We start from the raw sequence: 26,528 nt of genomic DNA on the forward strand, positions 1-26,528 counted from the left end.
GATTTGGAATTTGATGTTCCAGGGTTAGAAGGGCTTTGGAGCCTGAAGAAAGCAGAGAGGGTGGACGCAATCCCAGGAAAAGAAGGCAGGCAGTCGTTTCAAGGCTCCAAATACAGATGAAGCTCCTATGATGCTGCAGAACCAGTTCCCACTAGACCATCCCACTTCCTTCTGTTCAGGGATGAGTTGTGATACGAGACAAGGTGATTCTGTGCTTTTAAAGGTCTTCTTTGAAGGCAGAACAACGTGCAAGACCCTCAGTGAATGCCTCTGGGCAGGGGAATGGTGTGGCCAGGAAAAAGGGACACTCCATGCAGTATATGCTTTTCCAAAAATGAACACATTTCCTTTTGGAGTAGTTTCAGATCTACAGAAAAGTTGCAGAGATAGTTCAGAGAGTTCTCATACCCCTGAGCCCTCGTGACCCTGTGAACATCTTCCATGATCATGACACATTTGTCACGGTTGTATAATCATGACACATTTGTCACGGTTGTATCGACACATTATTGTTAATGAACCAATAATGTTACATTATTACTCACCGAAGCCCGTGCATCATTCAGATTTCCAGTTTTTACCTAATGGCCTTTTTCTGTCCCAGGAGCCCATCCTGTCCACCGTGTTGCAATGTCGTCCTGTCTCCTTAGGCTCTTCTTAGCTGTGGCACTTTCTTGGACTTGCCTTGTTTTTGATGCCCTTGACAGTTTTTTTGTTTTCAGCTTTTAATGTTTTTGTTTTTGTTTTTGTCTTTTTAGGGCCACGCCCTTGGCATTTGGATATTCCCAGGCTAAGGGTCGAATCAGAGATGTAGCCACTGGCCTACACCACAGCCACAGCAACACCAGATCTGAGCCATGTCTGCAACGTACACCACAGCTTATGGCAATGCTGGATCCTTAACCCACTGAGGGAGGCCAGGGATCAAACCTGTGTCCTCATGGATACTAGTCAGATTTGTTCCCACTGAGCCACAACGGGAACTCCCGCCCTTGACAGTTTTAAGGAGTCCTGGTGAAATACCTGTAGAATGTCCCTCTGAGTTTGTCTGATGTTTTTCTCACGACTGGGCTGGGCTTAGGTGTTCTGAGGGAAAGTGCCATTGTCATCATTGTACCCTTTTGCATTTTGAATTATGGCACCTATGTAGGTGTTCCCTGTTTATACCAAATGAATATATCCTGTATCAAAAATTACTAAAATTGAAATTTAAAAAGTTAAAAATTAAAGGATCACTGAGTTGTGAGCTATAGCTGAAATACACAGAATCACGCAACACACAGAATGCACAGCACCCCCCGCTTTGGAGGAGGAGCTGGGCCCGAAGAGGCTGCTGCTTGTCCAGAGTCAGCAGTGACCAGGTCCCCCCGGCTCCCAGTCCTGCGGCCTTGGCCTTCCGACCGGCACCTTCTGGCAGGCTCTCTGGGTCTCTCCCAGACTTAGGTCTGGGCTGCGCCTCACTCTGTGTGCCCAGTGCAAATAGCCCAGGACAGAGGCTGCCTCCAAGGCCTGCCCTGCTCCCTCCTGCTGCTTCTGCTTCCGTGGTCATGGACACAGCTTCGAGCCCACTGTGCCCAGAGTGGCTCAAACTCCAGGAGCAAACAGAAGGAAAGATTTGGCTGATAAGCACCCCCAGGGTGCCCGCTGGTCCTGCTGGGCCCTCTTGGTTACCAGTCCCAGGGCAGCTCTCGGTCAGGAGTGCTTCTCCGCTGGGCAGACCACCGGCCCCACGATGGATGGTCCCCTCCCTCTGGAGCCCTGCTGTGCCTTGCCTGCCCTCTGGTCCTACTTTTCCATCTCACTCTTTTCCAATTTCTTCCAGGTCTCCCAGCCGACACCCTGCAAGGCCACCGAGACCGCTTCATGGAGCAGTTCACAAAGTAAGTGACTTAAGTGATAGAAAGGAAGGCGAATCTAAAAGCCCTCTGAGGAAATTCCAGTTGTGGCTCAGCAGGTTAAGAACCCAAATAGTATCCATGAGGATGCGGGTTCAATCCCTAGACTTGCTCAGTGGGTTAAGGATCCGGCATTCCCGAAAACTGCCGTGGCACAGGTCACAGATGCAGCTCGGATCTGCCATTGCGGTGACTGTGGTGTAGACCAGCAGTTGCAGCTCCGATTTGACCCCAAGCCTGAGAACCTCCATGTGCCCCAGGTGTGGCCATTAAAAAAAAAAAAAAAAAATAGTGCTATGAAATCAGTCCGTGCAAGAGCACTTGCTTAAAGCCATCAAGGGATGGCAGTATCTGCTTTATTGCTTTAAAAAGTAAAGGCAGAGAAAACAGCAGCAAACCTACCACTGGCTGGGGAAGCTATGGGTTCTCTGATAAACCTCGTAGAGGAAGGCGATTCCACTCATTCGCTCATCACCTGCTTTACATCAAGGGCTTCATCCTCTTCTTTTTCTTCTCCCCAAGTTCTTAGGGTCTTCTGCTACGTCCGTGCTGACAGCTCCTGAAGATGTTAGCCGGACCTTTGCCTCTGAATTCCAGGCTCACACACGCAGGCGCCTGTTGGACAGCTCCATGCCACATTCACATTCCACACCAAACTCTAGGTTTTCCTCCAAAAACCTTTTGCTTCCCAGTCTTTTCTAGCTCAGTGAATACCGCCCACCATCCACGGAGGGCAGAGATTTGGAACCCACCACCGTCCTCATTCCCCCAAGTTCATGTCTTGTACTTGACCACTACATCTTGGCTCCAGTCTTATCTCCCATCCCTTCGGCTTCTATGACTGTCCACCAGGACCCTCCAGTATGGACAGGATGCTCTGAATTCCCTCTCCTGCCCCCTGCCATCCTAACCAGCAGCAGTTAGAACCCAGCAGTTAGAACAACCTTGTAAAAACATAAATCCCTCCCTCACAGCCTTTCCGTGGCTTCTGATTACACTGAGAATCAAACCTGACTTCCTCTCTGCGGTCTGCACAGCCCCTGCCTGCCATCTCTGGCCTCGTCTCCAGTGCTTGTTGTGGTTCAGCCACACAGGATCCTCTTCTGGTTCCTGGAACATGCTCAGCGCTCAGAGGCTTAGCATTTGCTCTTCCCTCTCCTTGGGATGCTCTTCCCCCAGCCTGACCAGCTCCACGTCATCTTCAGTCACCTCCACACAAAGGCAGTCTCCAGCCTCCTTCTTTCAGTGGGTTCTTCTTCCCCATCTCCTGTTCCTCCAACTCCACCCCGCCAGCCCCTGAATTCTCCACCGCAGCGCCCTGTTCCCTTCCTAGTTCTCAGCACCACTTTATTTCTGTTTGTCTGGCCTGTTATGATATCCCTAGCACCTGGTACATCGCAGTCAGTTAAGCCTATAGTGTTTGATCAGTGTTTGAGTGAATTAATGAGCGAATGGGCCAGCCGTCTCGTCTGAGAGAGAGGAAGCACTTGGCTGATGGGGGTGGGCGCTAAATTATTCTGGTGCATTTGGGAAAGAAAATTGGTAAGGAGATTTCAAGAAGTTCCCCTCATTTTTCAGTTAAGGGCCCAGGAAGAGGGGACAGATTGGAGAGAGAGACAGGAGAATGAAGGGAGCCGGGAAGGGCATTAGCATCGTGGGGTTTCACCCTCTTGTTTCCCTGTTGATTTCTTCATCCTTGACTGCAGAAGAAGAACCACTGCCAGATCCCAAGCTTAGGCTTCTCTTGCTGGTTCCTGAGCAGCAATCAGAGGGCGAGTTCAGGGTTGTGCCAACCTCCTGGTTTCCTTGTTCCCACTTGAAAAGTCTCATATGTTTATTCTATAATACATGACTTATTAAATCCTAGGAGACAGGCCCTGGGGCTGATTTCCTGGAATGTTAAATTCCAGTAGCTGAGGAGAGCAGCAGAGCCTGTTACTGTTGGCTCCAGCCCAGAAAGCTGGGGACATGTGGGCAGGTGATCCGATTTCCTTCCTTTTTTTTTGAGTTTATGAAAGCTTTCCCTGTGAGCGGCCACCTCACCTTCTCTTCCACAGACACAGTGGTTCTCTGAGGCCTCAGTGTCCCCAAATTCAGGGAAAGCAGCAGTGACATCACAGGCGCCCTCCCAACCTTAGGGTCTGAAGGGCCATCATGAGACCCCATGACGGGCGCCGAGTTGGAGAGAAGCCTGTGCTGCAGAGAGAGGGTGCTGAGATCCGGGACCCTCTCTCATCCCAGAACATGTCTGGTGCTCTCGGCTCTCCTGGCTGTTGATGTTTAGATTCAGAATGGAGACTTGATGATGAGAAAAAAATTGGGGTGCGTTCCCGTTGTGCCTCGGTGGGTTAAGAACTAGTATCCATGAGGATGGGGGTTCGACCCCTGGCCTCACGCAGTGGGTTAAGGATCCATTGTTGCCATGAGCTGTGGTGTAGGTCACAGACGCCACTTGGATCCCCCCTTGCTGTGGCTGTGACGTAGGCTGGCAGCTGCAACTCCATTTCATCCCTAGCCTGGGAACCTCCATATGCTGCAGGTTCAGCCCTAAAAAAATGCAAATTAAAAAAAAAAAAAAGCGTCTTAGTAGTTAAGTTCCCTTCCCTTTTCATGTGGTTAGTTGGTTTATCCTCAGAGAAATGTACTTTAATGTTCCTCGAAGCCAAACATTCCTGGGAAGCTACAGTAGCACGTATTCCACAGTGCAGGGCTGCAGAAATGAGTTTGGGACTGTCTACTCTTCCAAAGGATTTCCGTGGTTTGAACTGCTCTTTCCTCACCCCCAGATAAAGTGAGGCCAGGCTGTGCCCATCTCTTCCTGCAGCATCACAATTGCATCCTAGCACCACGAAGCCCATCTCCTTGGCAGCCTGTGCCTGGGGCTGGGCAGTCAGGAGGAAAGCGGGGTGTCCCCTCCCCGGGGCTGGTGAAGGCCCCCCCGCTCCCCTCCACCCTTTCTCCACCCCTAGGTTGAAAGATCTGTTCTACCGCTCCAGCAACCTTCAGTACTTCAAGCGGCTCATTCAGATCCCTCAGCTGCCAGAGGTAAGCGTGCCCGGCCACACCCGGGGGCTGGTCTTAGAGGCCGGCAGTGGGGAAAGGCTTTGAGGATGCCTCTTCCTTCTTCAGAACCCGCCCAACTTCCTCCGAGCCTCCGCCCTGTCGGAGCACATCAGCCCCGTGGTGGTGATCCCCGCCGAGGCCTCGTCCCCCGACAGTGAGCCGGTCTCAGAGAAGGATGACCTCATGGACATGGACGCCTCCCAGCAGGTGGGGGCCACTTGGGAGGATGCTCCCTGTTCCCAGGTGCAAGGGGGAGGGTGGGGGACTCCGGCCGCCTTCTCACCCCAGCACTGGCCTAGACCGACCACACTGCCCCTTGGTCCCCAGGAGGCACCATAAATGGATCTGAACCAGATTCAGAAAGTGTCCATTCCCACGTGTCACTGGTGTGACCACTTCGGGTCTCTAACCTTGTCCCCTCTCCTCTCTGGTCATGGTAGAATTCGTTCGACAGCAAGTTCGATGACATCTTCGGCAGCTCCTCCAGCAGCGACCCCTTCAATTTCAACAGTCAGAACGGCGTGAACAAGGATGAGAAGTGAGTCCTGGCTGCAGTTAAAGCACATGGTGCAGGAGCTAAGATAAGCCATGGCCTCGCTCGCCACCCCAACTGCAGAGGAATTCGCGGGCATCTTAGAGAAATGTCTTGACCTTCGAGTACTGGCCATTTTTGTTTGTTTGTTTATTGGTTGGTTGGTTTAGGGCCACAACCGCGGCATATGGAGGTTCCCAGGCTAGGAGTCAAATCGGAGCTGCAGCCACCGGCCCACACCGCAGCCACAGCCACATGGGATCCGAGCCACAGCTCACGACAACGTCTGATCCTTAACCCACTGAGTGGGGGCAGGGATCGAACCCGAATCCTCACAGATATCAGTCGGGTTCGTTACCACTGAGCCACAATGGGAACACCTTACTGGCTGTTTTAAAGTCCCAGAGGAAACTCAAATGAGGCTGAGAGACCCGTGGACCCAGGGTTGTTAGATAAATATTTGGAGACACGGACGGCCTTAGAGTATAACTTCACAGAATTTCAAAGAACTATCCCCACATACTGGTTTTTAACCTCCTCCCGGGGTCTCCCAGCTCTGCTCTAAAAGGAGAGGGGTAGAAGCACGGAGGAAGCAAACTTGCTGCCCTTCTCTCCCCAGGGACCACTTAATTGATCAGCTCTACAAGGAGATCAGTGGGCTGAAAGCACAGCTGGAAAACATGAAGACGGAGGTATGTGCTGGGCTCTGGTCCGCCTCTGGGCTTCCCGGAACGTGACAGCTTTTCACGTCGACCCTCGATGGGCCCCCTCCTGAGGGGGTGAATGAGGCCAGAGGACGGGCTTGTCCAGCATTTCCAGTGTGCTTACCTTGAGGGTGGCATTTGAGCCACACCCCAGGGACCCTGTGATCACCAGCTGCCTGAGAAGCGGTGGGGAGAGAGGCCTGTTCCCCTCCCTGGCCTTGAGAAGGTTGGGCCGTAGCTCTGTTGCTGTTGGCAGAGCCCGGCGCTGACCCGCGGCTGGTCAACCCCCGGGGCCGGCACCCATCCTTTCCTAGTTCATCCCCGCTCGTCCATCCCTGCTGACAGGGCCAGACGGGCCCCCTGTTGGGTGACCGGAAGGCTCCGCTCTCGAGGGGCCCGGAGGGAGCGGGCTGGTTCGGCAGCGCCAGCTGTTGGGCTGGTGCTGCAAGGCGGCCGGGCGGTCGGTGGGTCGGTCCGAGTGGCGTCTCCGGCCCCGCGCTCATGCCGGGCCCTCCCGCAGAGCCAGCGGGCGGTGCTGCAGCTGAAGGGCCGCGTCAGCGAGCTGGAAGCCGAGCTGGCGGAGCAGCAGCACCTGCGGCAGCAGGCGGCCGACGAGAGCGAGTTCCTCCGGGCGGAGCTGGACGAGCTCAAGAAGAAGCGGGAGGACACGGAGAAGGCTCAGCGGAGCCTGACGGAGATAGAGAGTGAGGGGTGTCGGGCTGGGGGGTGGCGGCGGCCCAGCTAGACCCCGGGGGGGGACAGCCGAGGGTGTGGGAGCACAGAGGCGACTGAGGCAGGGAGAGCCCGAGAAAAATCATGGCAAAGAAGCCAGAACACTGCTCAAGGGCACATGCGGCTGAAACGCAGGGCTCCGTGAGCCCGTGGGGTGAGCTGCATCGGGTGACTTCCTCATCCAAGAAGCCTTCCCGGAGGAGCCTATGTAAGGGGCCTTTTGAGAGGAGAGGAGGTCTGTGCGCTTGTGGAAAGGAAGGACGATCCTCTAGGTGCTCTGGCTTCTTGGAAGGAGGGCAGAGGGCCCCAGCCAGCGCAGACCCCTCACCTCGCTCCTTGCCGGTACAGGGAAAGCCCAGGCCAACGAGCAGCGCTACAGCAGGCTGAAGGAGAAGTACAGTGAGCTGGTGCAGAACCACGCTGACCTGCTGCGGAAGGTAGGGCCCCCACTTCGCCAGGCACAAGCCCACTGCTCAGACCAGATGGTGACTTGGGCCATGGGGCTTCCCCAGGCCCAGGGGGCCCCCAGCATTTCCCGGAAGCCAGCTGGCCTCCCGTATCTTTTTTTTTTTTTTTCTTTTTAAGCCTGCACCCGCAGCATATGGAAGTTCCCAGGCTAGGGGTCAAACTGGAGCTGCAGCTACCGGCCTACACCACAGCTCACGGCAATGCCGGATCCTTAACCCACTGATCGAGGCCAGGGGTCGAACCCACAACCTCACAGTTCCTAGTTGGACTCATTTCCACTGCGCCACAACGGGAACTCTTGGCCTCCCATATCTTGAGCTCCACCCTAGGTGCCAGCCCCGCCTGTGTTATCCCCCGGTCTTTGCAAATACTTGAGAGTCGAGCCTCTGAAGGTGACAGCTTCTTTCTGGGTGGGACAGCCATGTCTGTGTCCGACTCTAGGGCACCTGTGGTCTGAATGCCGTCCTTGATTCTGAAAGGAAGACAGCCTTTAAGCCGGAGATAAGGCAATTCTAGACACCATTCTTCTCTCACAGAATGCAGAGGTGACCAAACAGGTGTCAGTGGCCAGACAAGCCCAGGTGGATCTGGAACGAGAGAAAAAAGAGCTAGAGGATTCCTTCCAGCGCATCAGTGACCAGGCCCAGCGGAAGGTGAGTGGGAGGGAAGGTAGGTGGAAAGTGAGGGGGTCTGTCCGGGGTGGCCCTGGAGCACTGCTCGCTTGTCTTCTGCTCCATTGGCAGGTCTGGGCGGGTAGAGCCCTGTGGAGGGGCAGGAGGCCATCAGGGTCAGGACCTGGTTACGGATGGGTGAGGAGTTAGAGGCATGAAGTGATGAAGGGTCCCAAGCAGAGTCGGGCTCATCAGCAGAGACTTTCCAAGGACGAGTCTCGAGGAGGGTTTGCAGTGGAAGCGCGTGGATGTCACGTGGACCTCGAGAAACAGCATTTACAAAGACTCACCGCCGGGAGAACTCCCCTCCCACGAGTTGGGGTTGATGTGCAGGTCCAGTTGGCCTTCAGAGATGTTAGGTGGATCAAAGGGAGAGCCTGATACGTACAGGAGTGGCTTTTCACGCTTTCCTATGACCCCCCCCAAGTAAAAAATACATCTATGGTCTGATGGAAATTCGCAAAGCAGTACTTATGTGAACACGTGCAGGTTTTTTGGGTGCTGCTTGTTGCTTTTTTTTTTTTTTTTTTTTTTTTGTCTTTTTGCCATTTTCTTGGGCCACTTCTGCGGCATATGGAGGTTCCCAGGCTAGGGGTCGAATCGGAGCTGTAGCCTCCAGCCTACACCACAGCCACAGCAACGCGGGATCCAAGCCACGTCTGTGACCTATACCACAGCTCACGGCAACGCCGGATCCTTAACCCACTGAGCAAGGCCAGGGATCAAACCCGCAACCTCATGGTTCCTAGTCGGATTCGTTAACCACAGAGCCACAATGGGAACTCCCTTGTTCCTTTTTTTAAAAAAGGTTAGCTATGAATACTTACTAATGGGTCACAACCTGTTCTTTGAAAAACACCACTTAGAAATCAAAGAAGGGGAATTGTTTCAAGTTGGTGAGATGGGATGACTCAGGTGTTGGGAGTGCCTGATTTCAAGATCCAGTTCTGCTTTTATCAGTATGATGAGCTCAAGCATGACATTTGGGAAGTGTTCCTAACCGCCCCCCCTCCAACTCCTTAACTTTTCCTGGAACTGGAAGAAAAATTTTGGTGCCTTCTGGGTTCTCACCTTGCCCCTGCTTTTTGTTCTGGTAAAATTTATTTCGGTATAAAAGTGTATATAAATCTCACGTCTGTTGGGGCTTTTTCCCCGTGTTTACCCCCGGTAACCACCACCCAGATCGGAGTGTTCCTGATCTCCTTCTCTTTTAGACTCAAGAACAGACAGAAGTGCTAGAGAGCTTGAAGCAGGAACTTGCCACCAGCAAACAGGAGCTCCAAATTGTCCAAGGCAGCCTGGAAACGTCTGCCCAGGTGAGCATCACCTTAGCGCGTCTTCCTCCTCCTTTCCCCCCCCCGGGCTTTGGTGTGGCCCTCACCTGGCATCCATCATCAGCCCACGGCCAACCTGGTCCCCCTGGGATCAGGGACACCAAAGTGGCCAATTAAAGAGATGGCCCGGAGGAGCCTAAGGGGAAGCCGGGAGCAGGTGGGGACCGCGGAAGTAGGGCTCGTGGGGTAGTGAGGGCCAGTTGTATAGAGGGGGCTTTTGGTCTTTGGCCACTGTGGGGAGTGGTCCGCAAAGCAGAGAGCGGAAGCCGAAGAGCTGAGGCTTTTAAATTTGTTTCATTAAGTCTTGTGCCCGTTGTGAAGAGGCCTGAAGTTGCACTGCTCGACTAGCAACCTCTCAGGATTGGGGTGGGCAACTGGGCCCCTCCCCTCTCTGGGGACCGTCCCTGGAGAATCGCGCGAGAAGTGGCAAGCTGGACTGGTACCCAGAAAGGTGAAGCCGAGGCCTCTTCCTCTTGAGCTTTTGGCATGCTCTGTGACGTGCTGGTGGCCGTAATTTGCGGTCCCCTTTTGTTTGTGTGCGGTAATGCATTTGATGTATTAAAGTCAGGGCCACTATCTTACTTGTCTTGACTTGGCCTAAAATAGGTGCTTAGCAAATATCTGTTAAGTAAATAAATATTTCCTAAAAAAAAAAATAAAAATAAAAAATAAAGAGATGGCCCCATGGGGCCTGGTGGTGGGTTAGGACTCCTGGGAAGGGGACCGTTGAGCAGCTCCCTCTTCCTACACGGTCGCCATCGCAGTCAGAAGCCAAATGGACCGCACAGATCGCCGAACTGGAGAAGGAGCGGGGCAGCCTGGTGAACGCCGTGGCTCGCCAGGAGGAACAGTTGTCTGCTCTTCAGGAGCAGCTGGAATACACCCAGCTCAAACTGTCCAGCACTCAGGCAAGTGGCGGACACCCACGGGGGCTGACCAAGCCCGACCTCACGGCCACGGGCTTCAGCAGTGTGTTCATGGCGGCAGGGGGTTTGGGGCCTCGGGCTGGACGGCAAAGGCAGCTCTTCTGTGGGTGTAGCTCCCGATCCCGGCTGCCCTGTGCTGCCCACAGAGCAGATGAGGGCGGCACCTGGCGCTCTCCCCAGGGGGAAGGGGGGTTGCCGGGGTCCAGCCCCATCACCTCCTGTGCCCGGTGGCACACACCTGTGGACACAGTAAAGGGTTTTTCTCCGGCTTGGGCCTCATCCGCGATGCTCATGCGAAGACACCAGGAATCCCAGCTGTGTCACAGGCAGGTGCTGCCCGGAGGCTCCTTACGAGCTCTGCAGCAGACTGACCTCCCTGGACCATCTCTAGGAATCTATATGCCAGCTCGCGAAGGACCAGCGAAAAATACTCCTGGCGGAGTCACGGAGGGCTGCGGAGCAGGTGGTGCAGGAGGCGCTGAGGCAGTTCGAGGAGCCCACTCTCTTCAGCTGCGCTGGATCCGCAGGTGCTCTTCCCCTTGCCAGCTTGCAGGTGCCACATCCTTACAGCCTCCTACTCTTCAGTGTTGGCCTTGAACCCCATGTGACTCCGCTCTCAGGGCTTCCCCGCCCGGCTGCACGTTGGGATCGCCTGGGGGTGCCCAAGTGCCACCTCAGATCAGTTCAGTAGGTGGCTCTGTGGCCAAGGGCTGGGCAGCAGTGTTTTCTAAGTGCCCCCCTACCCAAGTGAGACAGTTACTGCTTTAGTCATGGGCCCCCCTCCCGCTGGGAGCTGAGCCCTGATAACAATCCTGGATGCCTGGAGGAGGGCGAACAGAGTGTCTTGTGTGGCTCTAAGGAGACAGGATGGTCTGCATTGAGAGGCAGCTGCTGCGAGCTTCAGGTCTAGACAGGGAGGCATCGCTGTCGAACATGGGGTGCAAAAGCCACAATCCCCCTACCCCCCCAGTCACAGGCACGAACCAGGGTCCCCTCTGGAGCACCAGCGTCCTCAGGGCATGCGGTGGAGTCAGAGCAGCCCTCTGGGGCCAGGATGGTCATGGTGCAGCGCTGGTGGGAAGAGCACCCAGACGATTTGTGAAGTCACAGACGTGGCCATGAACGGGTCTCATGGCAGCCCCTTTGCTCATTTTTGAATGGAGTCCTGAGAGGTCTCCTGAGGACAAGGCAGACAGGAGGAGACAGATGACAGGTGATTTTTATCGATTAGAAGGGTCTCGATTCTCAGCGAGGTGTTCAGGAAGGGCTGTGATGTCTCGCTCAGCGGGAAACCCACCTGGAAGGAAACCAGCAGTTGCCAATGAAGGAGCCCTCATTTCCTGTGGGACCCCCAGGATGGGGCAGCTGTGGGCAGAGTCTGCAGGAGATGGTATGAGCTGGTTTTGAAGGAAGAGGAGAGACATGAAGCCATGGGCAATGATATGCATAAAACCAGCTGACTTTTACCGAGTGCTTGCTGTGTACCAGGCACGATTCTAAGTTCTTCTATGACGCGGTGGGTTAAGGATCCAGCAGTGTCGCTGTAACAGCTCAGGTCGCTGCTGTGGTACAGATTCGATCCCTGGCCCAGGAACTTTTATAGGCCTTATCCCAGCAATCCTTGGATGCTGGGAGGTGGTACTATTGTTCTTGCTTTTTCAGATGAGGAAGCAGGTGCAGCGGGTCTGAGATCACTGCCAGCAGTGGTGGAGCCAGGTGCTGCAACACCTGTGCATCAAGACTCAAGAATCCCTACTTAAATTCCTATGTGATGCAGTCTTTGCAGACCTGTGCCCAGAAGCACAGCAGCGGAAATGACTGTTGTGGGTGTAGGTTAGCCTCATTGGAGCCAGGCATCTGAGCTCGAGTCATGAGAGTCTAAGGTCTTTGAAAGACTTAACAGAAAGCCCTGGATTTGATCCCGTGGGCAGTGATGGGAAGTAAGGGGCAGCAGTGTTGCAGTGATGCGGTTGCCATGGTTCTTGGCTAAAGGACCACACAGGCTCGGAAGGACAGCCTTTGAAGCCACAGTGAGAGAAACTCGTACCAGCAGAGCCAACAACCTCGCCTCTCTCCCTGCTCTTAGGGCAGCTCCCGCCAGGCTGGGGCCCCTCACTAGGAAGGGCATCCATCAGGCTACCTGACCAACCAGGATGCAGGGAGCTGTGACACGTCACGTCTGGCTCTGACTTTACCCTGTCTTCCTTCTCACAGATCACCTACTCTGCAAGGTCAGGTCCGTTTCCAGCTGCATTGAGCAACTGGAACAATGCTGGAGCCAGTATCTGGCCTGCCCGGAAGGTAAGAGAGCTGCAGGATAAGGTCTGCTGCTAGTGACAGCTGGGCAGCGGTCAGGAACACCGCAACGTGGTGATGGCGACCGGTTCCTCCACCCCCAGAAAGGAGCGGGTGTGGCACTTGCAAAGTGGCAGGGGAAGGGGGGGAATGTAAGGGCTGCCCCTCCTGCAGGCCTGAGAAAGTGGCCTTTGGACTCCCGGCAGATATCAGTGGGCTCCTCCACGCCGTCACCCTCCTGGCCCACTTGACCAGTGACACCATTGTTCACGGCAGCACCACCTGCCTCAGGGCCCCGCCGGAGCCTGCCGACTGTGAGTACCGGGGCGAGGGGCCTGGGGGAAAGCAGGGGGAACAGGGGGCCCTGACAGGTCCCTGTCCCCTTGTCCCTGCAGCATTGACCGAGGCCTGTAAGCAGTACGGCAGGGAGACCCTCATCTATCTGGGCTTCCTGGAGGAAGAAGGAATCCTCGAGAAGGCCGATAGCACCGCCGTGAGGAGCTGCCTCACCAGGATCACAGCCATTGGCGAGGTAGTATCCGTGTGACTCCCGGGAGAGCTCTTTTTGCTCTTGAGGGTGAGGGCCAGGGATTGGCCCCGGAATCAGCCAGGTTCTCAGCCCGTTCTGCACTTGAATCTTGATTCCAGCACGTGAGAGACAGAACTGGCAAACCCGACCCCCCAAAGGACTTTCCAGTTCTGGTTGACGCCTTGGCGGTTACATGAGAGGCTGCTCTGTGATTGTCCCTGTGCTAAGCGATGTCAAAGGAGCAGGAGCAGGGTGTTCCTGTTTTCAAGGGTTTTTTCCTGTTTTCAAGGGTTTTTTCTGATGGGGCAGGTTACACCTAAAATGAAGATAATCTAGTTATTCACTCCGTGAAGAGGTCGTGACTCTCTCCTGTGTATGGAGAATTGTGCTGGATGTAGTTCTCCAGGGACAAATAAGGCCTGGTCTCTGTGAGGAAGAAAACTAAGGAAATTCGCCATTTCTGTACAGAGCGATGGGACCCGTACTAGGGATCTATTTAAGAAGGACCTTTGGAGTTCCCATCGTGGCTCAGTGGTTAACGAATCCGACTAGGAACCATGAGGTTTCGGGTTTGATCCCTGGCCTTGCTCAGTGGGTTACCAATCTGGCGTTGCCGTAAGCTGTGGTATAGGTTGCAGACGTGGCTCAGATCCTGCGTTGCTGTGGCCCTGGCATAGGCCTGTGGCTACAGCTCTGATTAGACCCCTAGCCTGGGAACCTCCATATGCCATGGGAGTGGCCCAAGAAAAGTGGCAAAAAGACAAAAAAAAAAAAAAAAGGAGGACCGTACAAGGCAGCTTCTAATTCCTAGAGCGTGTGTTATAATCAGTACAGGGAAGGACGAGACTAGGACCGGAGTTCATATCCTCATCATCTCTCATTTGAACTGTTTTTGTTTGTTTGTTTGTTTGTTTGTTTGTTTGTTTTTTGGGCCGTGCCATGGCATGTGGAAGATCCCTTGACAGGGATCAAACCTGCACCGCAGCAGCCACCCATGCTGGTGCAGTGACAACGGCGGATACGTAACCTGCTGCTACACCACAGGAGACTTCCCTCTCATTTGAGCTCTAAAAACAGCCTCCTGATTAAATTTTCTTGCTCCTGGCCTCTTTGCCCTTTGCCCTCTTTCAAAAACAGAGATGGGATTATGATTCTCCTGGATCAGTAACAAACACCAGCCTAGGGGGTGTGACAGACAAGGACCTTCACCATCTGGCCGTTATTCACCTTTCTGGCCCCCTCACCACTCCCTTCACCTTACGTGTTGGTGGCAGTCACAGTACCTGCTCACCTGTGTGTTTCCCCCCACTGAATCCTCAGAGGTGGAGCCGACACCTTCTTCATGTTATGTCCTCGGTCCCAGGCATAGGCCTGGCAGGTGATTAACCCCCAGCAAATGGTTCATTGAAGATGCACGCGGGAGAGAGCAGAGCAATTAAAAGATCAGCTGGGAAAGGAAGGGCCACACCCGGGAGGTGTGGGCAGTGAGATGGGGAGCCTGGAACCCTGGATGAAGGAAGGCTGTGGAGAGTGGGGGGCTGCTGACCTTCCCTTAAGGTGACATGGGCATGGTGATATTTTGATGTTATTAAGTTGGTGATGGCGGCTTCATCAGCCTTCCCACAGCCTCCCTTTTGCTGGAGATGGAGCATCTTGCCCGGTGTTGCATGGCAGCAGGGCCAGCAGTAGGGCTGGCTAGCTGTTTAGAGACTCTTCCCAACACAGGACATGGAAAATGCTAAGTACAATTAGAAAAAGAAATTTTTAATGTTTTACTTTTTTTTTTTTTTTTTTTTTTTTTTGTCTTTTTAGGGCCGCACCCCCAGCACATGGAGGTTCCCAGTCCAGGGGTTGAATTGGAGCTATATCCACTGGCCTACATCACAGCCACAGCAACACTAGATCCAAGCCGCATCTGTAACTTACACCACGGCTCATGGCCACACTGGATCCTTAATCCACTGAAGTGAGGCCAGGGACCAAACTTGGGTCCTCATGGATGCTAGTCAGATTTGTTTCTGCTGAGCCATGATGGGAACTCCCCCCAATTTTTTTAAATTGAATCTGAATTGGCTAAAAACTAAGGAAATTCTCAGAATCAGAAACCAAAGGATGCTAGAGCCAGTGTTTGTCCAACTCTGGTGACCTAGAGCTCGATTTTTTTTTTTTTTTCCTGCTGTACCCACAGCATGCAGAAGTTCCTAGGCCAGGGATTGAACCTGCACCACAGCAGTGACCCAAGCCGCTGCAATGACAGTGCCAGATCCTTAACCTGCTGAGCCACCAGGGAACTCCCTAGAGCTTGGATTGTAATAGGCCATGCATGCAGAGGAGAAGAAACAAAACCTAGGCCCAAATGTGAATGGAGTGAAGAGACTTCATCCCCAGAAAGTAATTCTGAAGGATCACACCTTGATTGAATGGGAGAAAAAGCCTGCCCTACAAGGAAGATCTTGTCACAACCTTGATTCGGGAAGAAGGAAATGGAGAATGGTGCCTATAGAATTCCCAACCCTAAGCCACCTTTTTATGGGCTCTGGGTTCAAATCTCATACTGCCTGTGTGGCCTAAAATTCCCCAAACAGAAAATTAAGTTTCAAGCAGTCAGGCTGTTAGAAGTCCAGGTATGTGGCAGAAGCTGATTCAAGTTGTTTCTGAAGGAATATACTTTGAACCCAAACCTCAAAGAAGATTCACAGATAGAATCCCAAGGCGTGTAAATTCACAATAAATACATTTGACATGTTAAAGAACTTTTTCAGAGGTATCAACAATGTAACAGAGGACCTAGATCTTTTCAAAAGTAACCTGATATGTTTGGGAAAGAACCACATAACTTCTAGAAATGAAAAATATAATCCTTGATAGTCCTAACAGTATACAAATTCAACAGCAGGTTAAAACAAAGCTGAAGAAAGAATTAGTGAACTGGGTGATGGAACTGAAGAAATTACACAGAATGTAGCATAGATTTCATTTTATTTTATTTTGCTTTTCAGGGCTGCATGTATGGCATATGGAAGTTCCCAGGCTAGGGATCAAATCGGAGCTACAGCTGCCAGTACCACAGCCACAGCAACACAGGATCTGAGCTATGTCTGCAACCCACACCACAGCTCACGGCAACACCGGATCCCCAACCCACTGAGCGAGGCCAGGGATCGAACCCACATCCTGATGGATACTAGTTGGATTCATTTCCACTGTGCCACAACAGGAACTCCTGGCATAGATTTTATAAGTTAGAAGATTAAAAAAACAAACAAAGAAAAAACTATGTCCATTTCCCCCCTTAAGTAACATATTGTATTATTAGTTCTGTATGTCACTCTTCTGCAACTTGCTTTTTCCAACATTATGTGTAAGATTCATCCACATGATACACTCATTTTCACTGCTCTATAGTATTCCATTGTGTGACTATGGTTCAATTTATATATTGATTCTTTTGTCGATGGACATTTGAGTTATTTCCAGTTTGGGGCTCTTATGAATGTACTACTGTGATCATTGTACATATCTCCTAACGCACATATATGAGTTTCTCTAGGGTATAAACCTAGGAATAGAATTACTAGGTTATAGGGTGATTCTCACACATAGAATGCTAAATGAAAATATGAATCATAGAAAAATATAGTGTGGTTCCTTTTAAATAAAGACCAAAACATGCAATTTTAGCATTATGTTGTTTAAGGGAATTTTTTAAAAATAGACACAGTAAACATTCTCCTGAATTCTGTGTTTATCTTGAGGTGGGGAGTGGGGAGGTAGGGAGATGGAATCAGGGCAGGGTGCAAAGGCAATTTCAAAGGTATTGATGATGGGTTTTTTGTTTTTTTTTTTTTTTTTAGGGCTGCACATGCGGCATACTGATACTCTTGTGTGTATACAACACAATATTTCCTTCTCTTTTTTTAATGGTTTAATTGGTTTTTTAAATTCTTTTTACTTGGGTTGTCTTTTTCTTGTTGAGTTGTAGTTATATTGTTGAGGGTTTTTAAAAATGTTTTACTATGGTTGATTTACAGGGTTCTGTCCATTTTTGCTGTTCAGCACAGTGATCCAGTCATATGTATATATACATTCTTTCTCTCATACCACCTTCTATGGTGTTCTGTCACCAGTGATTGGATATAGTTCCCTGTAACCAGTAGGACCTTACTGTCTCTCCATTCTAAATGTAAGGGTTTGCATATACTAATCCCAGACTCCCAGTCCGTCCCACTCCCTCCCCCTCCCCCACATCATATTTCTAAAGATTCCTGGCTTTGCCATCAGACGTAAGTTCAAATCCCTGCTCCTCCATTTATTAGCAGTAACTGTGGTCAAGACATTTGACCTCTCTGAGCCTTGCTGTCCCACCTGTGGGACATGCGTAGTAACTGCCTCCTGCAGTTGCTCTGGAACAAGGTTAAATAAGGGGCAGACCGTCTGGTTGGAAGCCATCATCCAAGATGTTCTCAGAAGCAGCTCCTAGCAACAGATGTAACCAGCATCGCACAGGGGTGGGGTCGGGGCCTGAGAGGCCACGTGCGACTGAAGGGCCTCGTGGGGCGGGGCTTCTAGAAGGGGGTGGGTTCTGGGAGAGCAGGGGTGGGCGGAGCCTGCCGTGGCAGAGCTCACGTGATAGACAGTCCCCTGGGTGGCCCGTGACCCCGCCGCCCCTCCGCCGCTTGGCGTGTTCCGTGGTGGGGCAGCGGCTTCCCCAAACCTTCTGCGGTCTTGTGAGGACTATGGGTCCACCAGGGAGGATCGGGCAGAGGTCACAGGGTCCTTTCAGTCTCTGTGATGCTGTTCACAGGAGCTCCTGCCCAGAGGCCTGGACATCAAACAGGAGGAGCTGGGGGACCTGGTGGACAAGGAGCTGGCTGCCACTTCTGCTGCCATTGAAACCGCCACGGCCAGAATCGAGGTATGCGCCTGCGGGGTCGCCTACGGGGCTGATTTAGCAGCTCCCCTTCGCCAGCGCTGCCCGCTGGACATAGCCGTGTCCCTCGTGGAGTCTGCAGCGCTCCCTCTAAACAAACCAAAACCCTAACTCCCTGGGGTCTCTGAGGTACAGAAAATGGAACCAAAGGAAGGTGAGCGCTTTCTTCAAGGACCACACACTTTGATGTCAGGCCTTCATTTTTTCAAGTTCCAGATTGACAGCTTGCTAGTTGTGTGACCTCCAATAAGTTACGTTAACCTAAGATTCAGATTCCATTCCATTTCTTTTCTTTTTTTTTTCTTTTTTGGCCACAGCTTGCAGAAGTTCCCAGGCCAGGGATTGAACCCACATCACAGCCATGATAACACCAGATCCTTAACCCACTAGGCCACCAGGGAACTCCCAGATTGCATTTCTCTATGACGGTGACAGTCACCGTACCTTCCTCGGAGGGTGTTGTGAGGATTCAGTGAGTTAACACACACACGCCTCAGTGCCAGGCACGCAGTAAGTCCACGGTAACTATCGTCTCGGGGGGGAAGCTGAGTGCATGCTGAGTGGACATTTATTGAAAAGGTCACATATTACTCCTTTGGTGGAAGACTCAGGCACCTGCCTTGGTGTGGGTACCTGCCTTAAGGACCTGGTTCCAGCTGCCCCTGTTGGCACGGTGGCCTAGCTCTCAGAGTTGCGTGCATGTCAGCCCAGGTGCCAGAATGTCAAGACACAGATTCTAGCGCCAATGGCCTCCCACTGAATAGATGAGGGTCTGGGTTCTTTTCCTGATTCTCACAGGACATGGATGGACACTTTTACGTTTCTTAGTTACTGCAGGATGTTGGACCCAAAGTGTCACAAAGACATCAGTGGGTTCTCAGTACCTATGACATCTTGAGAAACTGCTGCTGCTTTTTTTTTTTTTTTTTTTTTCTTTGCCACCCCATGGCTTATGGAGCTCCTAGGCCAGGGATCATATCTGAGCCACAGCCGAGGCAATGCCAGATCCTTAACACACTGTGCCAAGCCAGGGATCGAACCCATGTCTCAGCACTCCCAAGACACTGCTAATCCCGTTGTGTCACAGCAGGAGCTCCTCTGCTGCTGCTTTTTCTTTTTTTTCTTCTTCGTTTCTTTTGGCTGCACCTGCATCATGCGGAAGTTCCCAGGCTACGCCACAGCCACAGCCACGCCAGATCTGAGCCACATCAGCAACCTATGCCTCAGCTTGTGGCAACACTGGATCCTTAACCTATTGATCGAGGTCACAGATCAAACCTGCATCCTCATGGATACCACTCAGGTTCTTTTTTTTTTTTTTTTTTTTTTTTTTTGTTGTTGTTGTTGTTGTTGTTGTTGTTGTTGCTATTTCTTGGGCCGCTCCCACGGCATATGGAGGTTCCCAGGCTACGGGTTGAATCGGAGCTGTAGCCACCAGCCTACGCCAGAGCCACAGCAACGCGGGATCCGAGCCGCATCTGCAACCTACACCACAGCTCACGGCAACGCCGGATCGTTAACCCACTGAGCAAGGGCAGGGACCGAACCCGCAACCTCATGGTTCCTAGTCGGATTCGTTAACCACTGCACCACGACGGGAACTCCACCACTCAGGTTCTTAACCCACTGAGCCACAATGGGAACTCCCATCCTCTGCTTTTTTTATTTTTTTATTTTTTTGCTTTTTAGGGCCACACCCATGGCACATGGACGTTCCCAGGCTGAGGGTCAAATCAGAGCTTCAGCCATCAGCCTACACCACAGCCACAGCAACACGGGATCCGAGCCACGTCTACAACCTATACCACAGCTCACGGCAACGCCGGATCCTTAACCCACTGAGCAAGGCCAGGGGTGAAACCCACATCCTCACGGGTCTTAGTTGGATTGGTTACCACTGAGCCACAACAGGAACTCCCTCTGCTTTTTTAACAGGAGATGCTCAGCAAATCCCGAGCTGGAGACACAGGAGTCAAACTGGAGGTGAACGAAAGGTCAGTCTGAGCAGCAGGGCGGCATGTAGGTGGTCAGGACCTGTCTCTCCTGCACTGGCTTGTGCTGATGAGAGTAGAACGTAGCCCCTCGGGGAAGGGCTGAGTCTGTGGACTTGTCAGTGTCAGTGTTAACGACAGCCAACACATCACTGTTGTGTGATAGGAGAAAGAGAGCCTAAGAGTCACCATTTCACTACTCCTCGCGAAGAACATACGCGGGTCTCCTCGCTCGCCCCTTTCCCTCAGAGCATCACCTCCAGGATACTCCCTGCCGCCTTTCCCATCCCAAGGTTGCCTGTGAACAGGAGAGAAGAAAACAGTGTTGCCCGTTGCTGTTGGTCTCTGTTCTGTGCTCCTGACTTGGGCGGTTGTTGCTTTCTGCAGGATCCTCGGTTCCTGTACCAGCCTCATGCAGGCTATTCAGGTCCTGATCGTGGCCTCGAAGGAGCTCCAGAGAGAGATCGTGGAGAGTGGCCGGGTAAGCGTGGGCCGGGGCCCCGGGCAGAGCGGACATTGGTTACCGATTCCCAGCTCACTGAGAAGCTGAGTCAGTAAGGGCCTCGGTGCGCTGCTGTCCGGCCGTGTGTGTCCAGCAGCCACTCTCGTGGACGTTAGCAAATGGCACAGGAAGAACCTGGGGCACTGCCAGGCACATCAGAAGCACCAGCCAGGGCCTGATCTTCCACATGGGCTCCGCCGTGCCTTTTCAGCAGAGGCCAGTCACAGCGATTCAGACTCTGCCACCATCTCTTGTCAACATCGTCACTTCAGTTTTCTCACGCCTTTGCTGACATCATCTTTTTTCTTTTTTGGGGGGAGGGTAGGAGGGCACACCTGCAGGGTATGGAAGTTCCAGGCCAGGGATCAAACCCGCTGCCCCCTGAGGGAGATCTGTCATCTTCTTTTCTTTTTTTCCCACCCCCACGTGCAGCTGCAGCTCAAGGGACAAAAGTCCAGGGAGCAGGTTAGGCACCTGGAAACAGTCCTGCGAAGAATGAGGCCAAGGGAGTTCCCATTGTGGCTCTCCAGCTACAGAACCTAGCCATATCCATGAGGATGTGGGTTTGATCGCTGGCCTCGCTTCGTGGGTTAAGGATCTGGTGTTGCCACAAGCTGCAGTGTAGGTTGTGGATGCAGCTCAGATCCTGTGTTCCTGTGGCTGCAGCTGCAGCTACAATTTGATCCCTATCCTGGGAGCCTCCATATGCCGTGGGTGGGGCCCTCAAAAGACCAAAAAAAAGGGGAGGGGATGAAGCCAGGGAGCTCCCTGGTGGCCTGGGAGTGAAGGATCCATCATTGTCACTCTTGTGGCTCAGGTCACTGCTTTTTCAAGGTTTGATTCCTGCCCTGGGAAATTTTGTAAGCCGTGGGCACAGCCAAAAAGAGCCATACCTGCTTTGGTGGTGCTTCTTATCCATCTCAGAAGCGATGTTTCCTGCCCCCCCCAGATAGAGAGGCTGAGCATGGAGTAACTAGATCCTCAGGCTGTTGGGCACTTCCAGTGCATACAGGCATTTTAAAGTTCCAAGTAGGAGTTATTTTTTCTTTTAGTTTTACTGACGTATAATTGACATGTCGTGCTGTACAAGTTCAAGGTGTACAGCATAGTGGTTTGACTTCCGCATATGAAGTGATTATCACCGTAAGTGAACACCCATCGTCCCATATAGATACACAGTTTTAAAACTAGCAATAATAAATTTCCTTGTGATAAGAACTCTTGGGGAGTTCCCGTCGTGGCTCAGTGGTTAGCGAATCCGACTAGGAATCATGAGGTTGCGAGTTCGATCCCTGCCCTTGCTCAGTGGGTTAAGGATCCGGCATTGCCGTGAGCTGTGGTGTAGGTTGCAGACGTGGCTCGGATCCCGCGTTGCTGTGGCTCTGGCATAGGCCAGCGGCTACAGCTCCGATTAGACCCCTAGCCTGGGAACCTCCATGTGCCGAGGGAGCGGCCCTAGAAAAGGCAAAAAGACAATGAACTCTTGGGATTTACTCTCTCAACTGCTTTCATCTGTAACATACAGCAGTGATCATTATCATGTTATACCTGACGTCCCTGGGACTTACTGATCTTACAACTAGAAATTTGTACCTTTGGACAACCTTCCTCCAATCCCCCTTCCCTCTACCCCTCAGACATTTTTTTTAATTAAAAAAAATTAACTAAATTTAAACATTTTTTAATTAAAAAAAAATGGGGGTGGGAGTGCCCACCCTCGATGCTTGGCGATAGTCCCAGGCCTGGGATTGAAGTTGTGCCACCATAGTGACGACACCAGACCCTTAACCCACTGAGACACACGGGAACTCCAGAAATTCTTTTTTTAATCACTCACTGAATACTTACTGTCCTCTTTTGGCAAATCATAGAGAGCAGCTAGACTCCCCTCAGACCATAAGTTGTATAGGTATATTCCTTTGTATGCAGTGCGGAGATAGTGGGATGTAATGGAAATGCTGGAGACTTTGGAGTCAGAAAAGCCTAGGATGTGTTTCCAGCACGTCCTGAGGAAAAATATTTTTGCCTCTCTGAATCTGAGTTTCCTCATCTATAAAAACAGGAATAATAATGCTTCCCTCTCGGGGTTGCTATGAAGACGGCGTGGGATCACATGTATAAAAGCACCTGGCACATAGTAGGCATGGAAGAAACCATAGCTATTATTATTTTTCACGTCCCTAGGGTACAGCATCCCCTAAAGAGTTTTATGCCAAGAATTCTCGATGGACGGAAGGACTTATCTCAGCCTCCAAAGCCGTGGGCTGGGGAGCCACTGTCATGGTGTAAGTACCTGTTACTCCCGGGGCTCCTCACCTCCACCCCCGTTCCACTGACTCCCGGCCTCGAGAGAATAACTAAGGGGGGAAACCTGCCCCCCTAGAAACTGTTGCCAAGTCAGCAGGACTGAAAATGTCTAAGGGAGCCTGGGTCTCCTGGGGCAGCCCAGGGATGGGGCAGGAGGCCGTGCTCCCTGTCCGCCCAGGTGATGGGAATGGGCTAAAGGTGAGGTCGTAAGGGGTGGCAGCCATCAATTTCCTAACCCGTCGGGTCCTCTCCTGACTGTCAGGGATGCAGCCGATCTGGTGGTCCAAGGCAGAGGGAAATTCGAGGAGCTGATGGTGTGTTCGCGTGAAATTGCCGCCAGCACAGCCCAGCTGGTGGCCGCCTCCAAGGTAGGACCGGTGTTTCGCGCCCCAGATGCTGTAAGGTCTGGCTAGGTTAGAAAATACACCTGGAGTGTGGCATTGCCCCCAAGAATGGATGATTTATCCAGCATCCAAGGAGGTTGAGTCCCAAATTGAAATTCTGCTTCTCAAGGGTCCTGCACTGCCTTCCTCTAAAAGCCTTTCAGCAGGGCGCCCTCTACTCGGCTCTCCACGTGCACGCCTTGGCTTCCTCATTTTTTTTTTTTTTTTTTTAAGGGCCACATCTGCAACATATTGATATTCATGGGCTAGGGGTCGAATCAGAGCTGCAGCTGAGCTGACATCATAGCCATGGCAACACAGGATGCAAGCCATGTCTGCCACCTACACCACAGCTCGCAGCATCGCCAGATCCTTAACCCACTGAGCAAGGCCAGGGATCAAACCCTCATGCTCATGGACACTATGTTGTGTTCTGAACCTGCTGAGCCACAGCGGGAACGCTTCAGCCTCCTCATATTTATTGCAAGTGGCCTTGAAGGATCCCAGCCATGCTAACCTCTGATTAGCCCTCATACCTTCAAGGCGAGCTCACACAAGGAAAATGCCGGCTGGGAAAGCTGGGCACCTGGCTCAGCTCTGAGGTTCCACAACCAATGTCTGCCTGTCCTCAGGAACCTCCAGTTTGGACCATTGTCCCACCCACTCCTATCAGAGCTCGGTGCCAACAGCACCCTGGGCCGCTTCTCTTACTGTCCTTGTCTGTTGTCCCTAATTGGTTTCCACCCTGGGGACAGTTTATCAAAATAAGCGATAAAACTAGAGCTCCAGACCACTAAGCAAAGGAGCCAGGGAGGATTTTTGATATTAGAGATGCCAGGAGCTGACCCCCCAGGCAATGATTTTTGAGAAGTTGATCGGTGACCCCAGCAGAGCCCATGTATTTGTCAAGACCCATCAGGCCAACGATTTGATTCTGTCCTTGCTTTTCTGTGTTGTGTGACCCTAAATCTGCTTGGTCCTGGCAGGTGAAAGCTGATAAGGACAGCCCAAACCTGGCCCAGCTGCAGCAGGCCTCTCGGGGTGTGAACCAGGCCACCGCCGCAGTTGTGGCCTCAACCGTTTCTGGGAAATTACAGATCGAAGACACAGGTAGCCTTTCAAAAGCAACATTTTTTTATCCTTTTTTTCTTCTCCTTTTTTTTTTTTTTTTTTGCCACACCCACAGCATGTGGAAGTTCCCAGGCCAGGGATCAAATCTGCACCACAGCAGTTGCAACACAGATCCTTAACCCGCTGAGCCACCAGGGAACTGCACAGTGGGTTTGTGTGTGTGTGTTTTCTGGTCTTTTTAGGGTTGCACCCGCGACATATGGAGGTTCACAGGCTAGGGGTCGAATTGGAGCTACAGCCACTGGCCTATACCACAGCCACAGCAACGCGGGATCCGAGCTGTGTCTGTGACCTACACAACGCTGGATCCTTAACCCACTGAGCAAGGCCAGGGATCGAACCCGCAACCTCATGGTCCCCAGTCGGATTTGTTTCCGCTGCACCACGACGGGAACTCCTCCTCTTTACATTCTTCTCTACGGTCCCACTTCCCTACAGTTCTAGTTCCAAATTCTCTCTTCTTTGTCATCTTGCAAACTTATTTTCTCCTAAGTCGAGTCACCACCTAAGCATGCTCTTTATAGCCCTGTAGGCACAGGCCTTAGCTAGTTCCCTGAGTTCAAAGACATGACTCCACAGGCCTGACTGTCCATCCGGAGGCAGGTGTCTGACCCTGTCACTGTCTTCTCTCCTCTCCATCCCTCACTTCTGTTCACTCCCATGTTGGTAAATGTCAAACCGATCAGTTCAGCAGAGCTTTGACACCGGCTGCCTCTCACCCCAGGTTAGAGGCAGCTGGGGTGTTATTCACTAAGACCCTCCTGTTTCCATCCTTGCAGACAACATGGACTTCTCAAGCATGACGCTGACCCAGATCAAACGCCAGGAGATGGATTCTCAGGTAGGAAGTCTGATCAGACTCAGTTGCCTATGACCCTGACCCCAAACATTATTCCCATGGGGAGAAGCCAGAGAGATTCACGGAGGAAATGAACACAGATGTCCCTGTTACCCCAAGAATGAACCTGAGTGACACTGGAAGAATCAGTGGAGGTGCAGAGAGGTGATGAGTAAAGATTAGCATCTCACCCCCCACCTGCCAGTCTTGGACTGGGTCCCTCTAGATGGTGCCAGCTTATCCCCTAGCAGACCATAAGCTGGTACTTAATAGTCTTATTAGCGACAATTTTTAAACTTTCAATATGAATTATTTGTATATGACCTTTAGTTATTCGATTTTTTTTTTAATCCGTTCACTGTTAACCCCTCAGAGGCAATGCCATTTTGCAGTATGAATAAAGGTATGTCATGCAGAAATAGGAATCAGTAGGATCCTGGAAAATACCCGGCATCCTTGTTCTAGGATGGGATGAAGTCTGATTGAGACGTTGAAATCTAGATGGGTTATAGATGGATCACTCAGCAGTTTTAGAAGTCACGTGTCCAGATTTCCATGTAGACACTGAAAGAAGTGGGATCGGGCCCAGGTCTCCTCTCGCTTCATGCTTCTGCTTACTGGCCTCATCCTGTCCCTCTTGACTTTTTTTTTGGTGGGGGGGGTGCTGCACCCACAGCATATGGAGGTTCCCAGGCTAGGGGTCGAATCAGAGCCCCAGCTGCTGGCCTACACCACAGGCACAACAACGCCAGATCCGAGCTGCATGTGCAACCAACACCACAGCTCACAACAATGCCAGATCCCCAACCCACTGAACGAGGCCAGGGATCGAACCCGCAACCCCATGGTCCCTAGTCAGATCTGTTTCTGCTGTGTTGCGACAGGAACTCCTGTCCCTCTTGATTTTAAAGACCATCTATATGCTGATAAATACCGAATCCTTCTTCCAGCCCACATCCTCCAATTCTCCTCCTTGAGTTCTGTATTTGTCCCACTGCCTGCTGGATGTCTCTACTTCATGCCCAATAAATATGGGCATCCAGGAGTTCCTGTCCTGGTGCAGTGGTTAACGAAACCGACTAGGAACCATGAGGTTGCAGGTTCGATCCCTGGCCTTGCTCAGTGGGTTAAGGATCTGGCGTTGCTGTGAGCTGTGGTGTAGGTTGCAGACATGGCTTGGATCCCGCCTTGCTGTGGCTCTGGTGTAGGCCAGCGGCTACAGCTCTGATTAGACCCCTAGCCTGGGAACCTCCATATGCCACGGGAGCGGCCCAAGAAAAGGCAAAAAGACAAAATA

General features: G+C 52.0%; 1 protein-coding gene across 4 annotated transcripts in view; it reads left to right on the forward strand.

Moving 5' to 3' along the window:
- Nucleotides 1-26,528, forward strand: part of HIP1 (huntingtin interacting protein 1) — a 163,853-nt gene that overhangs the window by 130,465 nt on the left and 6,860 nt on the right. For 2 of the 4 annotated variants that reach the window (XM_021086314.2, XM_085016808.1), the window contains exons 9-29: nt 1,823-1,880; nt 4,865-4,940; nt 5,025-5,165; nt 5,399-5,496; nt 6,110-6,182; nt 6,715-6,898; nt 7,275-7,363; nt 7,931-8,047; nt 9,280-9,381; nt 10,164-10,307; nt 10,717-10,852; nt 12,540-12,626; nt 12,827-12,934; nt 13,016-13,152; nt 17,954-18,064; nt 20,015-20,073; nt 20,458-20,551; nt 22,757-22,857; nt 23,142-23,247; nt 24,249-24,372; nt 25,173-25,234. In XM_021086314.2, coding sequence (XP_020941973.2) covers nt 1,823-1,880; nt 4,865-4,940; nt 5,025-5,165; nt 5,399-5,496; nt 6,110-6,182; nt 6,715-6,898; nt 7,275-7,363; nt 7,931-8,047; nt 9,280-9,381; nt 10,164-10,307; nt 10,717-10,852; nt 12,540-12,626; nt 12,827-12,934; nt 13,016-13,152; nt 17,954-18,064; nt 20,015-20,073; nt 20,458-20,551; nt 22,757-22,857; nt 23,142-23,247; nt 24,249-24,372; nt 25,173-25,234 — 2,207 coding nt within the window. Of the gene's footprint in view, nt 1-1,822; nt 1,881-4,864; nt 4,941-5,024; nt 5,166-5,398; nt 5,497-6,109; nt 6,183-6,714; nt 6,899-7,274; nt 7,364-7,930; nt 8,048-9,279; nt 9,382-10,163; nt 10,308-10,716; nt 10,853-12,539; nt 12,627-12,826; nt 12,935-13,015; nt 13,153-14,102; nt 14,255-17,953; nt 18,065-20,014; nt 20,074-20,457; nt 20,552-22,756; nt 22,858-23,141; nt 23,248-24,248; nt 24,373-25,172; nt 25,235-26,528 lie in introns of those variants that run through there. The other 2 variants (XM_085016809.1, XM_085016810.1) reach the window with 1 other exon arrangement.

Source organism: Sus scrofa, chromosome 3, assembly GCF_054392235.1.
Source record: "Sus scrofa isolate SSC_HxYL_T2T_F1_AM1 chromosome 3, Sscrofa_HxYL_maternal_Yorkshire_Landrace_v2.0, whole genome shotgun sequence".
Taxonomy (NCBI): Eukaryota; Metazoa; Chordata; class Mammalia; order Artiodactyla; family Suidae; genus Sus; species Sus scrofa.